This window comes from Apodemus sylvaticus, chromosome 11 (assembly GCF_947179515.1).
Source record: "Apodemus sylvaticus chromosome 11, mApoSyl1.1, whole genome shotgun sequence".
Lineage (NCBI taxonomy): Eukaryota > Metazoa > Chordata > Mammalia > Rodentia > Muridae > Apodemus > Apodemus sylvaticus.
The window spans coordinates 60,504,335-60,523,843 of NC_067482.1; the positions used below are offsets into that span (position 1 = coordinate 60,504,335).

The 19,509-nt window shown below is 46.1% G+C and overlaps 1 protein-coding gene across 1 annotated transcript in view; it reads left to right on the plus strand.

Moving 5' to 3' along the window:
* The first annotated feature begins 397 nt into the window (after positions 1-397).
* Adgra3 (adhesion G protein-coupled receptor A3) overlaps positions 398-19,509 on the plus strand; it is a 98,917-nt gene continuing 79,805 nt past the window's right edge. The window contains exon 1 of the mRNA XM_052199702.1: positions 398-871. Within this exon, the coding sequence (XP_052055662.1) occupies positions 645-871 (227 nt within the window). The 5' untranslated portion in view covers positions 398-644. The remainder of the gene's footprint in view (positions 872-19,509) is intronic.

The window sequence follows — 19,509 nt, forward strand, 5'->3', positions numbered from 1 at the left end:
GCTGCAGGCCGGGAACAGCTTTCGAGTTCAGTTTATTGGGAAGAAACCTGTTCCCTGCTCTGGCGGAAAATGGGGCAGATGAAACTTTCCAGCATTGCCTTTCTTTGGAAAGATTGGTTTCCAGGCTCTTCCCCCGTCCTCAGGTTGGAGAAAGGAACTTCACCCCCTCCGGCCAGGGCTCTCCTAGGGGCGTGCAGGACGGCTTTGTCTGCCAGGCGGCGGCGCAAGGAACCGTGGAGCAGAGCGGCAGGGCTGCTGGAGTTGGGACTAGTCTAGAACTTTCTTCCGCTTGGTCCAGGAGCAGCCGAGTTCCGGCCAGGACCCGGGGGCGTGCCCAGGTCGGGGTCGGGTCGGACGCCGGCCCGGGAGAGCGCGGGGCTGCGGTGGGAGGAGCAGTGGCGCGGGGAGGAGCCGGCGGGAGGAGGCGGTGCTCCCGAGGGCCGAGCGGCGAGCTGCGACCCGGCGGCCCTGACCCCGCGGCTCCGCGGAGGGCGAGCGCGGCGGCGGACAAAGGAGCATGTCGTTGCGAAGCAGGACCGATCTTCGGGCCGCCGGGAGGCTCGGGCCACCGCCAGGCCCGCCCCGCCCCGCCGCCGCCCGCTAGGCCGGTGCCGCCTCTCGGCCCCGCAGGCCGGGTCAGCGGCATGGAGCCGCCGCCGCCGCTGCGGCTGCTGGCGCTGGCGCTGGCGCTGCTCGCCCTGCTGTGGGGAGGAGAGCGCGGGGCCGTGGCGCTGCCCGCGGGCTGCAAGCACGACGGTCGGGCCCGGGGTACCGGCAGGGCGGCCGGCACCGAGGGGAAGGTGGTGTGCAGCAGCTTGGAGCTCGCGCAGGTTCTGCCCCCGGACACGCTGCCCAACCGCACGGTCACCCTGTGAGTAACCCACTAAGCCCCGCTGCCCTTTCCTGGGGTTCCCTCGCTCCCGGGGGCGCCGAACGTGCGCGGGGGTCTCCCGGGTATACACGCTCCTTTGTGTGCGCGCCGCCGCGTCGGGCTGGGGGTGGTGCTGGAGAAGCCCTGCGGCTTAGTGTGGGGACCTGGGTAGCCCATCGTCCTCGCAAACCGCCTCTGCTCTTCCTCTGCTACTTTGCAAAGAAAAGTTTTCGGGGATCCCGGGCGCGTCCCATGCCATCCCTGCTTTTGCTCTGCTCCGGCCGCCGAGTACCACGTGAAGGTGCTAATAAACACTCAGTCGGTGCGGTCAAATCTCATTCATCCTGGCTCGGGGCTTCTAGGAAACACCTATCAAACGAGCTCAGAAGTGTTCATCCTGACTGTGAAAATGAAGTTGCACCCGAGGTAGATCCACTTTGTAGGACGCCGCGGCTTAGGACGGGGCTGTATGGTCCCCAATCCTCTATGAAGCCCTCGCCTGTTTTCTGCCTTAGCTTTAGTGCTTCTCCAGAACAACTTAGAGTTACTAATTTCTGAGAAATGGAAGATAAAGTTGTTCAAGTCCATTTCAGCCCCATCCTGAAGTCTGAGAGCTCCCAGGAAAGCCAGGAACTTCAGGATTGAAACCAGTGTGTGTTGAGTGAGCCCTCCAGAGGTTGGAAGGACTTCGGGTTTTCAAGTGTGGGTTTCCACCTTTGGAAGGAAAAGTTTGGTAACTGAATCGTACTATAGGATCCAGGGTTCAGTCTTGGAAACGTGGTTCTTTGTGCCAGCTGGACTGGGCTGTTGGCCCAGTGCCTTTAGATTCTGTTTTCTGTGAAAGATGAATTGATCTGGAAAAGTTTGAGTCAGAGTGTTTCTAGTGGAGATTTTGTCAGGCTGAAATCTGAGTCCCTGGGCTTGGTGTCCCCCTGGTTGTTTTGGTAAGTTTTTCAAAAAAGAATCAAGGCTGTCACTATGCACACATACAGGCAAAGACCTGTGTGATCTAAGAAACTACTTAAAGTAGACTTTTTAATGTAGCCCAACTAGACAGAAGGATATTTGGTAGGATGGATATACATAGCCTTGTCAACAACACCTTTATTGACTCGTTTCCAGCTTACTTTCTTTCTTTCTTTCTGTCTTTCTTTCTTTCTTTCTTTCTTTCTTTCTTTCTTTCTTTCTTTCTTTCTTTCTTCCTTTCTTTCTTCTTGATAAGGAGACATTTAACACAAGAAACTGTGTGTTCTGCTCACTTGGATTGAAGATGGGTAAAGTAGTTTTTGTTTTCTTGGGCTCTGACTGACACAACACTTCAGTGTTGTCTTTGCCATTTGCTGTGTCAGGATTTCTATTTATTTAGTTTTCTGCCAGAAGTTTTGAAGTGGAAGAAAAAAAAAGTAGGTACCTTAATTACAGGCTAAGTATGGTGGAGAAAGGCCCAGTGTTGGAGAAGTCCCTTGTGACTGGAAAAATTAGTCACACAAGTGACTTAAGTAGTGACTTAATAAACACTCAAATGCTAGGTCAGTGAGTGGCACTGAGCTTGATGCCTGTTTGTTTACTTTTCCTGAAATGGATGAATTACATGTAAATTATTGGCAAAATTGGTGATATTGTATAAAATCACCTTTTGGCTTATTATCGATTATTGCACCAGATTTTGCATGAGGATAGCCATTTAAGGCCTTCAAAATGTCATTTTGTTCCCTTTTTTTATGTCCGAAAGCTGTTTAGATAAAAATAAAATTAATAAAATTAAGTGACTAGGAAGTAATTAAAGATGAGTTAAGCTGCTGCTGCTATCAGGTTTTTCCAAGCCTGTTGGAAGGCCTCATAGGCCACTTACTTCACATTGCTACGAAAGCTTTCAAAAGCACTGTGGGTAAGGGCACATCCAAGTTCCTATAGTGATCACGTGTCTCTGGTCCTGGTCCCAGATTCTGGCCCTGCAGTTGAGATGTTTCTCGTCAGATACTCATACCTGCCTTTATCGTTGTTAGTAGATTTGGTAGAAGATACTGTGTGGAAGTTTGAATTGCTTGCTAGTTTCCTAAGGCTGCTGTAGATTCACTTGGTTCCTTGAAATGATAAATTTATTCTTCCTCAGTTCAGGAGAACAGAGTCTAAGATACGATGTCAGCTTCACAAACTAGGGTCGACTCCTTCCTTGATTCTTTTGGCTTCAGTTTATGATGGGTACACTTTAGCCCCCACATCTGAGTTCACCTGGCTCTCTTTCCTTGTCTTAGTGCTTTAGGTGCCCCCTCCCCCCCAACCCCTGCTCTCTATACCTTTCCCTCTTTCCTTTCTTTCTCCTTCCTTCCCTCCCTCCCCATCTCTCACCCTCCCTCTCTTTCAAAAAAGGAAGAGTCTTGGATTGGGATAGTGTCTATTCTAAGGTCAGGATCATCTCTTGTCAGGGACTCTTACTTCATTATACTTGCAAAAACCTAATTTCCAAATACAGTTACAAAAGTAGGGACAGTTACTTAGGACTTGGACAAATATATTTTTGGTGGGTTAATTACTATATATCTCACTTTAATACTGAAATAAAATCAAGATCCTGGGAAGTTGGGGAGGGGGTAGCTCATTGGATGAACTCAGTAGGCCTATTCTCTACAATGTTTTGAGTTTGATTCCTATCACTGCAAAAACAAACAACTGTTCTTCTCGAGGAATACACAGGTGTTTGGAAAACAGTTTCTGAAAAAAATCTTAGAGAAGCATGGTAAATATTTTATTATTGGGACACAAAATATTTTATTATTGGGAGCGGAAAAGGACCCATCCAGAGGAAGACAGTGAGCCTTGGCACTTGGTGTGATCCAGACTCTGAGAACCCTGAGCCAGTTCTGGGAAAATGAAGACAACTGAAGAAAATAGATGACATGGAGAGGAGAGGAGGAGGTTGAAGTCAGGTTGCTCCTGCATGCCAAGGCTCCTGGAGGGTAATACTCCGTTAGGGTGCTGAGCAGTAGGTGGCATTGGAATGGTAGAGGCAAATGTCCCATGCCTGGATGCTCACGGGAGAGAGATGTTAGAAGATAGCTGGCTTCGTGGTTTAGTGTTTAGGCCTCAAGCGTGTGTCCAGGGGTTTTCAGTGAGCTGTCTGTCATGTTGCTGTAGAGAAGAATGTTTAATTGGTTTAGATTGTGAGGATGACAAGGACGGGCTAGTTTTCTGTCTGGCGAGGAACTTGTCATTGCTATAGCTGGACACTGTGACACCGTTCTTACTTCTGGAGCTGTGTTTATCAGAAGAAGTTGAGCAAACGTCTTTGACTTGAACACACTTGGTCCCGGTTTCTCTTGTAGATTTTGTTAAGGAAATAAATTGTATTTATAAATTTTACAGATAAATTGAACAAACATACCTGCATCTAATAGTTTTACAGGAAACAAATTATTTATTATATTTCTGTATTTTATATGAAGTATTATTTGAATAATACGTTATTTTAAAGGTTCCGAGAACGTTATGTCTGGAAGCTTTCCAGGGTTAGCTATGTGTGTCTATGTGTGTTGTCTTCACAGTTATTGTAGGAAAACAATTAAGTTAGGAATTGTCACTCAAGAATGAAGTCTAGTTTTCTCTTAGTTTGATAAGTGAAAACAGTGTATGTGAGTTTGGGTTTTGATTTTATAAAATGTTACATTTTTTTTCTGTCAGTTGGTAATTGTTTAGACCCTTCTGGTGTGACCCAGAATATCAGGTAGAAGAAAAGGAATTCTTGGAGTGTTCTGGAACTTAATTAAACATTGTTGGAGAGAAAGGACAGGATAGAAGGAGTGGGCAGCATTCAGGTGCAATTAAAGAATTCCTGCAATTATACAAAAGTCCTGCACTGCCTTCCTATGTTTTAGGAGACTTGAAAGGGGGAGAAATTTGGGGCTCTACAGAGTCCCTGGGAAGTATTTCTTTCTTTCCTGCAAGAAGTAAAGCCTTGAGTAGGGCCTAGGGAAGGGAAAGGCTCGATTGGAGGATTGAGATCATTGGCAGCATAAGGGAGCAGGCTGGTTGCCAGCTTAGCTGGACTGGGGATGTTGTGTTGGGATGCTCGTATAGAGCTAGCTTGTGGACAGTGACTTGAACACACTTGGTGTTTCACATATCTGCCTTGTTGGTGTTGCTGGGAAATGATGAGAAGGGGCTGGGCTCCCAGTTAGAAACCAGGGGATGGTAGAACTGGAAGAGATTATCAATGGGACTACTCTCCTGGAGAAACCACTGAGGCTGTTGGAGCAAAGAGAAGAGTAATCATGAGATTTGAAGGTGGGAGAAGCCGCCTGGTGGCGAGGTGCCCAGAGACTGCAGACAGACCCAGACGACAGACCCAGACTAGTCTCTGACAACTGAAGTTTTGACAGCCTATCAAGAACCACATCCATACACCACAAGTGAAAGATGCCAGACTGTGTGGCTTGAAGGGAGAAGGGGCTGGGAAAGGTATTAATCAAACATGGATGAGGCAGGAGTTCTGGGCGGAAGAAAGCAGAAGGTGTTCTTAAAGGATTTGGGTTTCCAGGGGCATATGGAGTATATTGAATGGGTTTGGACAGAGTTGCCAGGAGGAGAAATGGCGGTGGAAGGAAAGGTAGACGGGGCTGAGCATACACAGAGCAGGTGGCTTTGATGGCAGCAGAGACTTTCCCTCCCTGCCAGAGTGAGAGGAGACATATAACCAGGCATGAAGGAGCACAGAAATCTATAGGTGGGGCAAGGGGGAGGGGCTTCTGTGTTCCCTAAGAACACAGGTGAAGGAAGAATGCTGGGGGAGGAAGGCAGGAAGAGGAGGGGAAGAAGGGTCCTTTTGGAGAGTGAGGGCGGCTTGAGTTGCATTAATGGTCAGGGGGGTGGAGTCTTGTGCAGTTTGGTCCTATGATGGGACTCCAATTCCCAAGGAAATAGCCAGCAGGCTTGCTTTCTCCAGTTGCAGTCAGCCGGTAGCTACAGCTCCTTGTGGGTAGCAGGTGGTTCCCTAGCCACACCAGTGTAGTCACACAGAGAGAACAGAATGACTCTTCTGGAAAGCCCTCTTCTCCCCCTTTAATTAACCTGTGGTGATCTCAGGTAGCTACTGGGTAAGGCTGCTGTCTTTGAATTCAAGATCCTGCCTCTGTAGCCTTGTTTATTGCCCTATATTAAGCAGACTAGTCAGTCTGTCTTTCTGTAGGTGTCTTCTCACAGTTTGAAGTGCTGAGTGCTGGCGGCTCTGATCTACTAAGGTATGCTGCGTTTCTAGAGTCTGTCCCAGAGAGAAGTCAGGGGTCAGCACGAGGGAGTCTTACCCATTTTTACTCTGTGGGTTGTTTCCTTCTAGCGGTCTCTCATTGTCTCTTGAACACAGTTTGTACTTAGCCTTCTATAGAACTTGGCGTCCGTGTTCTTGTAAATTCTACATCCTTCACAGTCTGGCTCAACTTCTGTGAATTCTTCACTAACTGTCCTCATGGCTTGGCTTTAGGTTATTTTGTATTTCTCTTCTCTACCTTTTCTCCTCCTGCCCTCTCTCTTTACTCCGAGGGCCTCATGTGGGCTAACCACATGAGAGGCCTGAACTATATATCTCCCCTACTCTTGCATCCCTTTCCATGACACTGGAGAGCCTTGCACATAGCCTCGAAGGGGAGGGTTCGGAGGAGACCCGTCTGATGCAGCAAGTGTCCTTTAGTGGCAAGCATTGTCAGCAAAGATTCAAGAGCGGATGATGGTCAGGAAGAGTGGAGGGCAGAACTTTTCCCACTGGTACAGCAGATGAGGACATTCATTTATTTTAGTCTGCTTCTGTACTGTGTAGATGTGGGACCCATAGTTCAGAAATGGGGGTAGTGGGTACATTTACAGTTACACTTGATCTCCTGTAGCAACCTAAATTCCAAGGAAGACTTTGCAGAAACAATCCAGAATGTTGGGTAGACTTAGGTGGTTTTTAATCCTTGAGGACCTATCTCCTCTTAAGTTTTGATGATCTGTCAAGGTTTTGCATAACCCTGCCCCCAAATCCAGTTGCTTCTTTCTTGTTTAGCATCAGGAATACAGGAGAGCAGTTGCAGGGTTTGGCAGTATGCCAGGTCAAGATACAAAGAAAGAAACCTTGGAAAGTTTGGAGATGTTTGTTCCATTGCAGTCCTTCCTTCTGTCTCCAGGAGGTCCTGTAAAGATGACTTTAAAAAGTAAGAGAAGTAAAATAATGATAAAAATAAACAATAACAACAGCAACAACAACAACAACTGCAGCAGCAGCAGCAACAACAACTTGAAAGTGAATCAGAAAGGGATCTAGGATACAGACCTTCTTTTTACTTATTTATTCTGTTTTCTTATTGGCCTCTCTTCCTGGCAATCCTCCTGCCTTTCTCTGTCTTTCAATGCAGAATGCCAAGCTTCAGTGACAAGCAGTGTAGCGGCAGGTTAGTTTCTTATGGTGACTTTAATTCACCTGCTCCTAGGGATGCTGTTCTCCCTTGACTCTGGAAATCTTATGTCCAGAGACTACAAGGAATGTACTATTATAAACATTTTCCTGTAAATAGGAAAAAAAAAATCACATATACAGTACTGTGAGTTTAAGTGGCCATGTTAAATTAGACTTCAAGATTAAAAAGCTGTGCATGCAGACTTGGTCTTTAAAGTTTTTATTGTTGGCCAGCAACTCAGTTTGATTTTAATATTCTTTGTATGGTATATCTTGCATGCATGTTCAAATTTAGTTTAATGTGGGAGGCAGCTTAAACAGCAAGCAGTCAAGCCTCCCAAGGCTTCCTTTTGACTGACTTCCCATCAGTTTTTCATGTCCAGTTAGAGGATCCCTGCAAGTCAGGGGGCCTCTACAGGTTCTCCCGGTTTCCATCACTCTTCTTGGCTCTTAGGCCCTGTCCTGAGTGCAGAGCAGACGTTGGCTTTGCTCTTGCACATTGTTTAGCAAAGCATTTGTTGTCCTGTGGTTCTTCCTGCTGTGAGCCTGAGGGGACCCAGTGGCTCAGACCCCATCCCATGGTCTCCCTCAAGCCAAGCACGTGAACCTGCGCTCCCTCTGTACAGTGAAGAGTTTTTGTTTGTTTGCTTTGAGACAGGGTTTCCTGTGTAGCCCTGGCTGTCCTGGAACTCACTGTAGACCAGGCTGTAGTCACTCTGTAGACCAGGCTGGTCTCAAACTCAGAAATCCACCTGCCTCTGCCTCCCAAGTACTGGGATTAAAGGTGTGAGGCACCACTGCCTGGCTAGACATCACTTTAATTAATTTGATTTTTGCTGTTGTTTGCCTGCCAGATCAACTGTATCCCAGTCTGACACTGGTGTTCTGGCTCTCTGCCCCTTCCTTCTAGCGGAGCTGTCACACTTCTTTCCTAGAGTGGCCTCCGCAGTGCAGCGTGTCGGGATGGGCTCTAACCCGTGCTCTCCACACTGCCACAATCTGCTGAGACGGAACAGAGTACAGACAGGGTTTGTGCCGGTTCTGATATGTCAGAGGCAGTAAGAGAGGTTTGGAAGACAGGTTTAGGCAGGACTTTGCCAAAGGGGCCCAGTAGTGGATCCTTTGTTCCATTGACCATGGCTGTGCTGTTTTCTCTTTCTCGTCCATTTCCTGGGCACAGAGCCTCTCTGCAGCCCTGAGTGTTTCCGACTGGCAGCACACAATCACATTGTTATTCATGTAAGGTTCTCCAAGATTTTCACGCCAGGACATGACACACGCAGATGGTGGTAAAGGAAGGTGGTGAATGATGCTCCAGGCTGTGTCCAAAGATGGCTGCTGAGGGATGCTCCTGGCCTTGGTCTAGCCCATCTCTGGAGAAGGAACTGATTGTCTGAAGCCTGACTGAGAATGTGCTGCTGAAAATTTCATTTGCATCACCCAGGAACATTAAATATTCCCATACATGGAGCACAGACGTGTGTTCCCATGAAGTTGTTCAGGGATAGAATCCCATATGTTAATGATTTTCATTGATTCCATTGACACCTGGGATTAAAAACAAACAAACAAACAAACAAACAAAACAAACATTGTGGGTCCTGGAGAGATGGTACAGCGGTTAAGGACTGCTCTTCTAGAGGTCCTGAGTTCAATTCCCAGCAATCACATGGTGGCTCACAACCATCTGTAATGTCATCTGATGCCCTTTTCTGGTGTGTCTGAAGACAGTGACAACGTACTCACATAGATAAATAAATCTTAAAGGAAAAACAAACAAACAAAACCAAAGAAAACATTGTAAGGTATCCCAGTTAAGGGTTAATTGTGGCTACCAGCTGTCCTCTGCTACAACAAAGGAAGATGGAAGAAAGAGCCCAGAAACAAACTGGGGGCAGCTGCCTGTGTGTGTGTGTGTGTGTGTGTGTGTGTGTGTCTGTTTAAAGTATAGAAGGGAGGGATGAAATTAAGAGACATTTCTGGGACGGCTGAGAGCTGTGGGCTGGGGCCTTGTTTACAGGAGACTAGATGAATAGCTGGGAGATTCAGGTGTGCTAACACTGGATTTAATGTTAGGTTGGTGGGGGAGGGAAGGGCGGGATGGTGTTAAAGATGCACTGTGGGGATAAACAACTGGACTTGACAGGGCCTGACAACTGTTACCATTTGTCCCACTGATATTTCAGGGCCTGCTGCTATGTGTTTGATTTGGGATGGGCAACGAAACAGAAAGGGCTCCTCCCCCATCAAGGTCCCTTTCATGGTCTTTGCTAGATTTAAAACTCAAGGTTCAGTTTCCATGCGTGAACTTTCTCAGAGAGCAGGGGCTGTCAAGTTGAGACGTTGAGTCACCCAGATCTTCTTAAACTACCGCAATATTACCAGCTAGTGCTGAATAAATTCAAGCAGTTTAAAGAGTAGGATCTTCTCTGTGAAGAACACTGCTAGTGAAGAATGAAGCCAAACAGCAGTTCTTGGCTTCACCGTGTGACTGCACATGGCACACACACATGCAGGTGGACATGCAGTTTGCAACTTGCAGACAGGTAGGAGAAGGAAAAGGAGGAAGCTGAGGGTGGCAGGAGACGGGGACTTTTCCACAGGCCTGAGCTGTTGCATTTGTGTTTTCCTCAGTCTCTGAAAGAGAAACAAAGTTACAGGACTGGTCTGATTAAAAAAAAACAGACAGTTTAGTTCTCAGTGCACTTTAATATAATTTAATGTAATGAAGGGTCATTTGTGTTTGGCCAAACTTCTGAACATTTATTATTTATTTATTTATTTGTTTGTTTGTTTGTTTAGGTTCCCATTGCCAGGAGGTTTCTATGGAGATAATTCACCGTCTGATAGTTATTTCATCACTTTCTTGCTCTTTGGGCGGGGCCTGAAGGAGGCAGCCCTGCAGACCTCCTGGTGATGTTGACTTCACAGTGGGCAGGTGTGCTGGAGACATGGCTGGAGGTGGCCGAGCAGGAAGCTCCTTTGGCAGACTGAGTGAGCTCGGCTCTCAGGCCCGGGTCACTCGCCTCAGCCCCTCATCAGCTCATGGGAATTCAAATACAACACAAATCTTCTATCTGCTGCTCTTTGTATTTCTTCCCATAGTTTACCTTCTTAAGTTTAAAAGTAATCTTTGTATATTTGTCTTATTTTTCCAGAATGATCACCATGTGTGTATGGGCAGCAGGACACACAGGTCTGTAGAATTATATATTCTACACAGAGAAGGCTGAATTACTGCCCTGGCAATCTGTTAAGAACTTTTACTGATCTCATTTAGGATCTTGCCTAGTGACATTGTCATCACAGCAAGAGAAAAACCTTTACATAGCGTGTGAAAGTGCTGCCCCGCCCACCTGTTGAAGGTGGTAGTGCAGCCTATGCTGTTTTTCCAAAGGGGCTAGGCAAGCTCCCTTCCAGGGCTGGAGGGAATGCTGGACCCCTGGGGGTCGCTCCTCTCAGATCTCTGTGCCTGACCTCCCCAGGGGCAAGCATTGAATGGGGCTGGGATGTGTGGCTCTCCGTGTGATTGGCCCGATCCAGGATGCAAACTACCATGGGGCTGTCCTACTCCCTCTGTCAGGAGTACTTGCTGTAGAGAGGCAGTTAACAGGGACTGTGTGCTGGCTTGGCATTTCTGTCTAAATCCCCCTTGGATTTAATTGACGGAAACTCTGAGCAGCCTTTACATGGAATGGTAATGAAGGTCCTTTAACACCCGGTGTTAATGTTTTCTTTCTTTAGGCCTGCTTGATTCTGAGTCTAATTAAATTGATTCCTTTCCCATCAAGATAAGATGTAAAAAGCCTTCTTGACTGCAGTTTCTCCCAACTTCTTGTGGAAAAGGTGAAGATAGATCGAAGCGCGGTGTCTTAAGATGTCCTTTCTGTTAGTCTTATCTGGTTTTTCTTAATGACTTCTTTTTTTTTTTTTTTATTAAGTATGGAATAGAAAAATACAGTGATAAGTATATTACATAGTGCCTCAGTAAGCACAGAGGGGCCTGCCCTTGGGATTGGGAACTAGAGCTTTGAGGCCCTCCCCAGTCATCCTGAATTCCTTTCACTGCCTGGCACTGTGAGGTTTGGATGCATCCTGTTCTAGCTTTTATAATCTTGACTTACATTTGCAGTCTGAAACCATGTACCACTGTTCTTGAGCATTCTTTAGTGTGATTGATAGGATGGTGCTCTTTATCGTCTTAAAAATAATAACCATTATGTTTATGAGCCAATTCATTGTTAATGCCCACATATCCCATAATTTATTTACGTTATTATATAAGATGATATATATCTATAACTTGTGTGTATTATTATTCAGCAACCTCTTGCTAGTGATATGTGAGTGTATACATGTGGATGCATAACTCTCTAGCTATGTCTCTCTCTATATATTTATCCTAAAATCTTTCAGACAGGTATATGATGAGGCTTACACAGGATGTTTCCTTTTCAATATTGGTTTCTGGTTTGTCATTCTTCAAGCACAAGAGTAAACTTTCCCATCATGCCCGGGCTAAGAATTCTAATATGGTTGCGGTGCGAGCCTGGAATCTGCCTTGTACCCTGCTTGAAAAAGGTTAGCTTCTCTTGCCTGGTGCCCACTTCCTACGCGATGTTTGCTTGTGTTCTGTGGGGTGACCCGATTTGGTGCCTCACTCTCTGACCAGAATGTATCAGGCTGTGGGTTTCTGATGGCCACAGTGATCTCTGTATGAGCGTCAGTCACAGGAGCATTCGGTATTTCTCCACGCAGGGAGGTCATATTTCATTTCTTTATTTTCTCAAGTTGGGCTGGGGAGGCATTTCTTCTAATTCTTAACTGAGATGGGGTCAAAGTGTGGTAGCTAAGCCCTAGAATACTCAGAGAAACCTATTTACATGTGAGAGTCCAGCTTTACCTCCCACAGTCCTCATCCATGGCAGTGCCTGTCTTAGCCACATGGCTCTGCTGCCTCTTTCCGGTGCGTTCTGCCTTTGGGAAAGCATGCCTTCTCTTTGCTCTCAGCTTCTCAGGTCCTTCTGAAGGTGTCCTTGCCATACTCTGGCCTGGCTTCTCTCCTCTGTTCAGCGCTCCCCAGGGGTCCCCTGTGCACCGCATGCCCACTCTACTCCTTGAGTTCCTGCTCTGATTTCTTCAGTTTTTGTCAGCTCTGTAGTTTTTGTCCCCAACACACACTCTGCTGCGAGGCTGGAGTTTCCGGCAGCCCCTCTGCATTCTTCTTCTTATTTTGTTCTTTACTTTGATGACTGCATAGGATACCACACTCCCAGATCATTGGATTTCAGGTGCTGAATCTGCCCTTTCATTTTATGCGCTCCGGGCTTGAAAGCTCCTAGACCCAGGAAGGACAATGGCCCCTGGGGCAAAAGGGGAGGTGTTGTAACAGTGTGAACCTCTGAGAAATATAAACTGTTTGGGTTATTTTTAAATTGCTTTAGCAATCCTAGTTAACTCTTCTATCTAACTGCCTAGTTAACAACCTGGTTAACTCTTCTGTCAGAGGCAGCGGAGGGTGTGGGGGATCCCTAGGTCCAACACTGGGTGATAAAGAGGCTCTTCCCTTCCTGGCTCAGGCTTTCATGCTCCTGAGCATCTATTTCACACGGTCTGCGAAGCACTGCTATGCAGCTCCAGCCTTTGGCCTAACCACCATCCTCTTCATTAGAGCAGCTGTGACCACGTCTAAGCAGTCTCTCACTGTGGTTGGCGTTCACTCACAGAAAGAAGGGCTGAAGGGAAAGGGTCTACCCCCTGATATTTTGACAGCTCTGACCTGCACCTCCCTGCTGTTTCTATACAGTTCTGTCCTAATTGCCCATGATGGTCTCTGGAGGTGCTAGAGTGTGGCAGGAAGGGTGGAAGGTTATATGAAGTGGGGTGGGTACTCTGTGTGCATCATCCGTCATAATCCTTCATCTATACTTTGTGACTAAACCTAATAAATTCATTGGTTTCCCAGAGTGGACTTTGTTGGATTAGAACTTGGTTTACAGTTCCCCAGAGAAAGAGTTCCTGTATGCCTTATCGTGTTCGATATGACAGTTTATTTTCCAGTGGTTACTTTAGTTTTTGTTGGGACGTTGTGGGGAAGGATAATAAAATGAAAGATACTGTTCTCACTTTTCTTTTCTTTCTATTTTTAAGTATAGGATTTCAGAAAAAACCTGTTACCTTTGGATGAGTGCATTTTGAGATCTGTAGCTTTCATTGTTGGAGTGACTACAGTTGAGTTTCCTCATCCACAGGTTCTTTAGAGAAACAGCAATGACAATGGGATGTAGATGGGATCACCAGAGAGAGTGGGAAGGAGGGAAATGATACTGGAGATGGGAGTTGGCTCATTTGGTTGTAGAGTCAAAGAGTACCCCAGTGTGTAACCTGGAGAAGCAGGAGAGTCTGGGGTGTGACTCATCCTGGAGTCAAGGCTCTAGGATCAGAGCATCAGGCACAAGAGTCGGCTGTTCTGGTGCAAGTGCAACCTAGATCTGAAGTATCAGGCATGCAGATGTCCCAGGACCAGAGATAGAGTGTGTAGCAGCTTCCTCTCCCCCAGCACTCCAAGCCCTGTCAGAAGGACACAGAACATTTATCACCTGAAAGGATTGGAAAGTTCTGTTCTTCCCAATGGCTTGGTACTTACTCTGAACTGCCAGGGCCTGGGGAGCATATGTGGAGCACCTCTTGAGTTTAGAACCTCAACCTCCTTAGCTGGTTTTCAGGTTTTAGAGATAACTGACATCTTGATATTTGTCAGGTAGTAGCTACTGTGTGACATACTTCATGAGCAGCAGATTCCTGGCTCTGTCAGATTTACAGGGGAGGTAGTGTCCATGTCTTTACAGGTGCTCCAGCAAAAGCCCAGGCACGTAAATTAGCATTCTCCAGTTACATAGGTTCTGAGTTGCAGAGTCTGGCTCGTGGGTCATCTCTGTGACTCCAGGTCTACAAGTCTAACTATTGTTACACCACAAAAGCAACCCTTTGGTAGTAGGGTTGGGTGTAAACCTTTGGAAAGTACTTGACACAGGAAGCTGGTGCACACTGGGCAGCTTCCTTAGAGATGGCTGGTTGATGGGAACAGCAGCTGAGAAGCTGCGCTTAGCACTTAAGGTTCCGGGGGCCAGTTGTTGAAGGGTCTGCCTTGCTCATTTGCATTCTTGAGATTAACTGTTTCATGCTCAATCACAAATGACCTTACCTCAGACACAGCTGCCCGCACACCCGGGAGGACTGAGACCATCATGGTGTGGGAGGGCGGGGTAGCTGCCTAATCTTCATCAGAAGATGAAATCAGCTTTTGCCACTTTTCCTTATGTTTAGGGAAGGTTCAAGTTTCCTGTAGTTCTGTGCTCCAAGATCCCGGTTTAATAATGACTGAGAAAGGAGGAAGCAGAGGGAATGACACCAGGCTGAGTGGGCTCAGGGACTGCTGCCAGGCGTAACCAGACTGTAGCTCTTAGCTTATCACGGGTCCTCTGGCCTTCACTTCCCGGACAGAAGTGAGGCTTTTGAACTGGGTTGTCCTTGCAGACTCTTTAATTGCCAGATTTCTGTGAATTTACATTGCTCACAAAACCAAATCAAACCTGACAAGATCACTGAGGTGTTTCTTAAAAGGCACAGACGTTAATGAAGCCCCAGTAGTTTTATTAGAGGGATTCATTGCATCATTATATGGCATTCACACAGTAAGTACAGGGGCTGTCTTCTTGGCAGAGGCAGCCAGGGAGGGCTGGAGAGGGTGGGGGCTGCTGGGATTAGCATCTGGCCAGCCTGGTTCCTTCACTGTCTTTATTCACTGCTCTTAGCTGCTCTAATTGCCCCTCACTTGCCAGTTGAGACCTGCCCTCCTTCCCTGGGGCTAACCCCAACATTGGGGCCTTGAGCTCTCCTTGTGTTAACCAGATTCCTCTCGTCTCAGTTCCTGTCTTTAAGATTTGAGCACTTGAGGAGCCCATTAAGCTTGTAAACCTGGTATACCCCTGTTTCTTCCTTCACCACAGGAATACAGATTTTTAAGTTCTCAGCTCAATGAGTATCTCAGGCTGCTTGTCTGCATTTCTGAGTTCTGGGTGAATGTTTGGACATCCATTATATAGGTATAACACATTTTTGTTAGATAGTAAAAATTTCCTCAGTGGAATACACACACACACACACACACACACACACACACACACACACACAGATTAAGTATGCTCCACTGCACCTCTCATACTTGCCTTGCAAGTATTTTACCAATTGAGCTATCTCTCAAAACCCTCAAAAGATGGTTTTTCTCCTTCCTTCCACCCTTCCTTCTTTCCTTCCCTCCATCCCCCTTCCTTCCTCTCCTTCCTCTCCTCTCCTCCCTCTTCTCCCTTCCTTTCTCTTCTTTGGTAGTTTTTTAGTAGCATTGTCATTGTTTAGGTTCTGTATAGAGTAGAGAGCTCTACAGGGTCCACACATTGACTCTGGGCTGGGTAGTTGAGTTAGTGGAGGCCTTGCCTAGTGTGTAGCACTTCCTGGGCGCAGTGTCCATTGGCACACATATCAGACACATGCACAGTGCTGCCTGCCTGTCATCTCAGTATTTGGAAAATAGAGAGAGGAGGTCAGAAATTCAAGGCCATCCCCAGCTTTAGAGTACTGAGCTCCCTACATCTCCAGAGTACAGAGGCTGCAGAGATGGCTCAGAGGTTGAGAGCATTGACTGCTCTTCCAGTGGTCCTGAGTTCAATTCACAGCAACCACATGGTGGCTCACAACCATCTATGATGCAATCTGATGCCTTCTTCTTACATGCAGGCAGGGCACTGTGTACATAATAAATAGTTCTTTAAAAAAATTAAACCAAGGCTGACAGAACCCCAAACACAAAATCAGCCCCCCCAAATAAAACCAAAACCAGCTTCAATCTGTCACCTTTTCTCATACACTCTCTGTCATTCTGACTGAGAATGGTTCCCATCAGCAACCACAGATCCTCGAGGACTGTACTGGGGGAAATTACATGAGAACAAAAAGACTGAGCAGCCATCAAAAATAAGGCTGACGAGGCATAGTTTTTCAGAATGTGCCAGGTCCTGTGGTATGTGTGGGAGTGTTGGAGTTACCTTAATACCTCCCTGGTAGGGTCATTACTGTGATGAGCCCTGCTTCATGCTTTGGGATGTCCGACAGAAGAAAGCAGCCCTTTAAGGTTCCAGGGTCACTGGACCACTAAGAGATAGACTTGGCATCCATCCTGTCTTAATGCAAGGACAGATTGACAGTCAGCATTGTAAGCTGAGATTCTGAGGTGACCCTTCAGCTCTCAACATCCAGCTCGAGTCTGGCAAGCAATGATCCATGTACCTACACTGATGAGTCCATAATAGCTTTAATTCTATTTTAATGCTGGTTGGCAGTTTTTGGTCTTATCACCCCTGAATCAATCATATTTTAATACGTGGAAAATGCCTATAGCCTCTTTCATTTTATCATCCCTATTAATTTCTTATCTCATCTATATTTATCAAAGAAGCTTCCCCCTGTTCTGTCAGTTGATTTCCATAAAGTTACTTCTTTAGAATGTATCTTTATTATTTTTAATTACTTATGTAGGCGTGTGTCTGGAGTGTGGTTTGTGCCCATGGGTGGTGGTGTACCCCCTGGAGGTAGACTCAGGCTGTTGTGAGCTGAGCGTTGTGAGTACTGGGGACTGTACTCTCCCCTCTGTAAGAACCATAGGCATCTGCACTCTTCACTGCTGACTGCTGAGCCATCTTTCCCTCCTTGAAATAACTTTTCCCAGGACAAACAATATGGATATTTATCACTTTCTTACCCAATAAGAATTGGCTCCATTTACAATTTTCCATCTTTCACTCATATAATTGTCTTACAAGTTAATAATTAAAAATAATCTTATAAATTGAAAATGGTATTATTTGCTTAGAAATTACTATTTTGACTACATGACCCTACCTCTCTCTCTCCCTCTCTCTCTCTCTCTCTCTCTCTCTCTCTCTCTCTGTGTGTGTGTGTGTGTGTATATGCAGAAGATTATGTCGTGGCTTATGTATGGAGGTCAGGGAGCAGCCATGGGTTGGGGTCTTTGTGTATCTTGTTTGTTGTTCACCTCTGCATATGCCAAGCTAGCTGGACCATGAGCGTCCGGGAATTCTCTTATCTCTTCCTTCAGTTGTGCTATATGATGGCTGGGATGACAGGTGTATGCCTCCTTGCCTGACTTTATGCCAGGCTTCGCATTTTGTGCATTACCTACCTAGTCTCACCCCAGACCTGTCTTTAGTCTTCTAACAAAACAAGTCAAATAATGGGGAGCTGTGCTTATAGCTGGTAGTAATTTGTGGTAGTTTGGTTTTGCAGTGTGTGCAACTACTGTACTTTGCAACTCCATGGATGCAACAGGACGGAACATGTGCTTTTTGGCAAATTCCCAGGCTTGACTACAGACTAAAATCTCGGGGGAGGCTAGTTCAACAGATTGCAAATATTTGCTGTCTAAGTCCTGATGCTTCGTCACTGTCCCAGTAGCTCAAGGTACAAAAGGATTTGGGACCTCTGTTCTTGATAGAGGCAGTCTGCATGAACTGGATACAGCATTTGGGACTGTCAAAACATCACCACAGCCGGTCTCCCACAGTGTCTATGTTGATGGTGATGATGACTGCTTTTGAGACAGGGCTCTACTCTGAAGAGCAGGTCAGCCTGGAACCTACTGTGTACCTCAGGCTGGCCTCACAATCTTACCTTCTCAGCCATGAGCTGTTACTCCTTTACTTGTTATTTATTTATTGTTCAGCAAACAGTAGGGTTAGGCCGTGTTATGTTGCTAGTGACATATTCAAAATATAGGTGTGGTCTTAGATACTGGCTTAGACAAAGATCTGTAAAAGATCTTTCTGAGATACTTAGGAGTTTGATTGTCACCTGAATATAAAAATACACTGAGCTGGAAAGGCTGAGTCGGAGGCTGAAGAAGCTGACATCCTTGGTGTTCGTGATAGGATCTGTGTTTACAAAATCTATGCCTGCCTGTGCCTATGGTTGACGGTGCCAGGAGTTTGAGCTCCGAACGTGTGAGCATAGCTCTACTTGGTCACTGCTACTGTAATAAAAATTACTTAAAAACAAGCCACCTTTTTACTGAGAATTGTCGTTTATCACTCACGATAGTCTCTTCACCTCAGCCAGACCTTAATATCTGCTTCTTTGTTTTTGTTTTTTGTTTTCTGTTTTTTGAGACAGGGTTTCTCTGTATAGCCCCGGCTGTCCTGGAGGTCACTCTGTAGACTAGGATGGCCTCGAACTCAGAAATCTGCCAACCTCTGCCTCCCAAGTGCTGGGATTAAAGGCGTGTGCCACTACTGCCCCAATATCTGCTTCTTATATTATTTTTCTCAAGAGATTTTTTTTTCACCATCCAACACACTACATATTTTGCTGTTTTGGTTGTATCCCGCTGCCCACTAGTATATGAATTTGTGAAGACTGGAGTTTTATTTTGGTCTGTTTCCCCCGGCATCTCTAATGCTCCCAAGCATGCAGACCACACTCAATAAATCTTCATCATCAAGTACCTGGTGAGTAAAAATCAATGTGTGTGCATGTTGAGTTCTATGAGGGGACTCTGGATTTCTGTCAAGTTTAAAACTATTGTGTTAAACTATATTTTTAAACCAAACAAAAAGAGCCCTTAGCTTAAATAAAGTTTACTTCTGTAAAATTACTTGTGTAGGAAAGTTTCTAGAACTGGATGGTCACCACCAAAGTCTGGAAATGGTTTAGTCTATGCCCCTCCGGCATGTGAATAGGTTCTGTTCATAAGTAGTGGTGAGGAAGTGACCACAGAGACAGCTATGGGCCTGTTGTGGAGTTCCTTATGTTTGCAGCTTTCCGCCTCCTTGCTGTGATTGGCTAGATACCCAGCTGCTTGGTCTGTGGTATACTTTTAAGTGAGTTACTCTTTAGATCAAGGTGGGCTCAGTATGTACCAAGGCTGTGTGGGGCCTAACTTTAGCACTGTAGTAGAGAAATGATCTAATTTAACATCTTTCCTAAGAGTTCCAACTGTGCTTAGGGGTACATGCCTGCCTCTGATTCTGTGGCTTACTATGTGGTGCTTGTATCCATTATTCATTCAACATTAATCCGTTCATCCTCCACCTTCCCTCCTCCCCCACCTTTGCTCTTTCCCTCCCCCCCCTTCCTCCTAATAGAG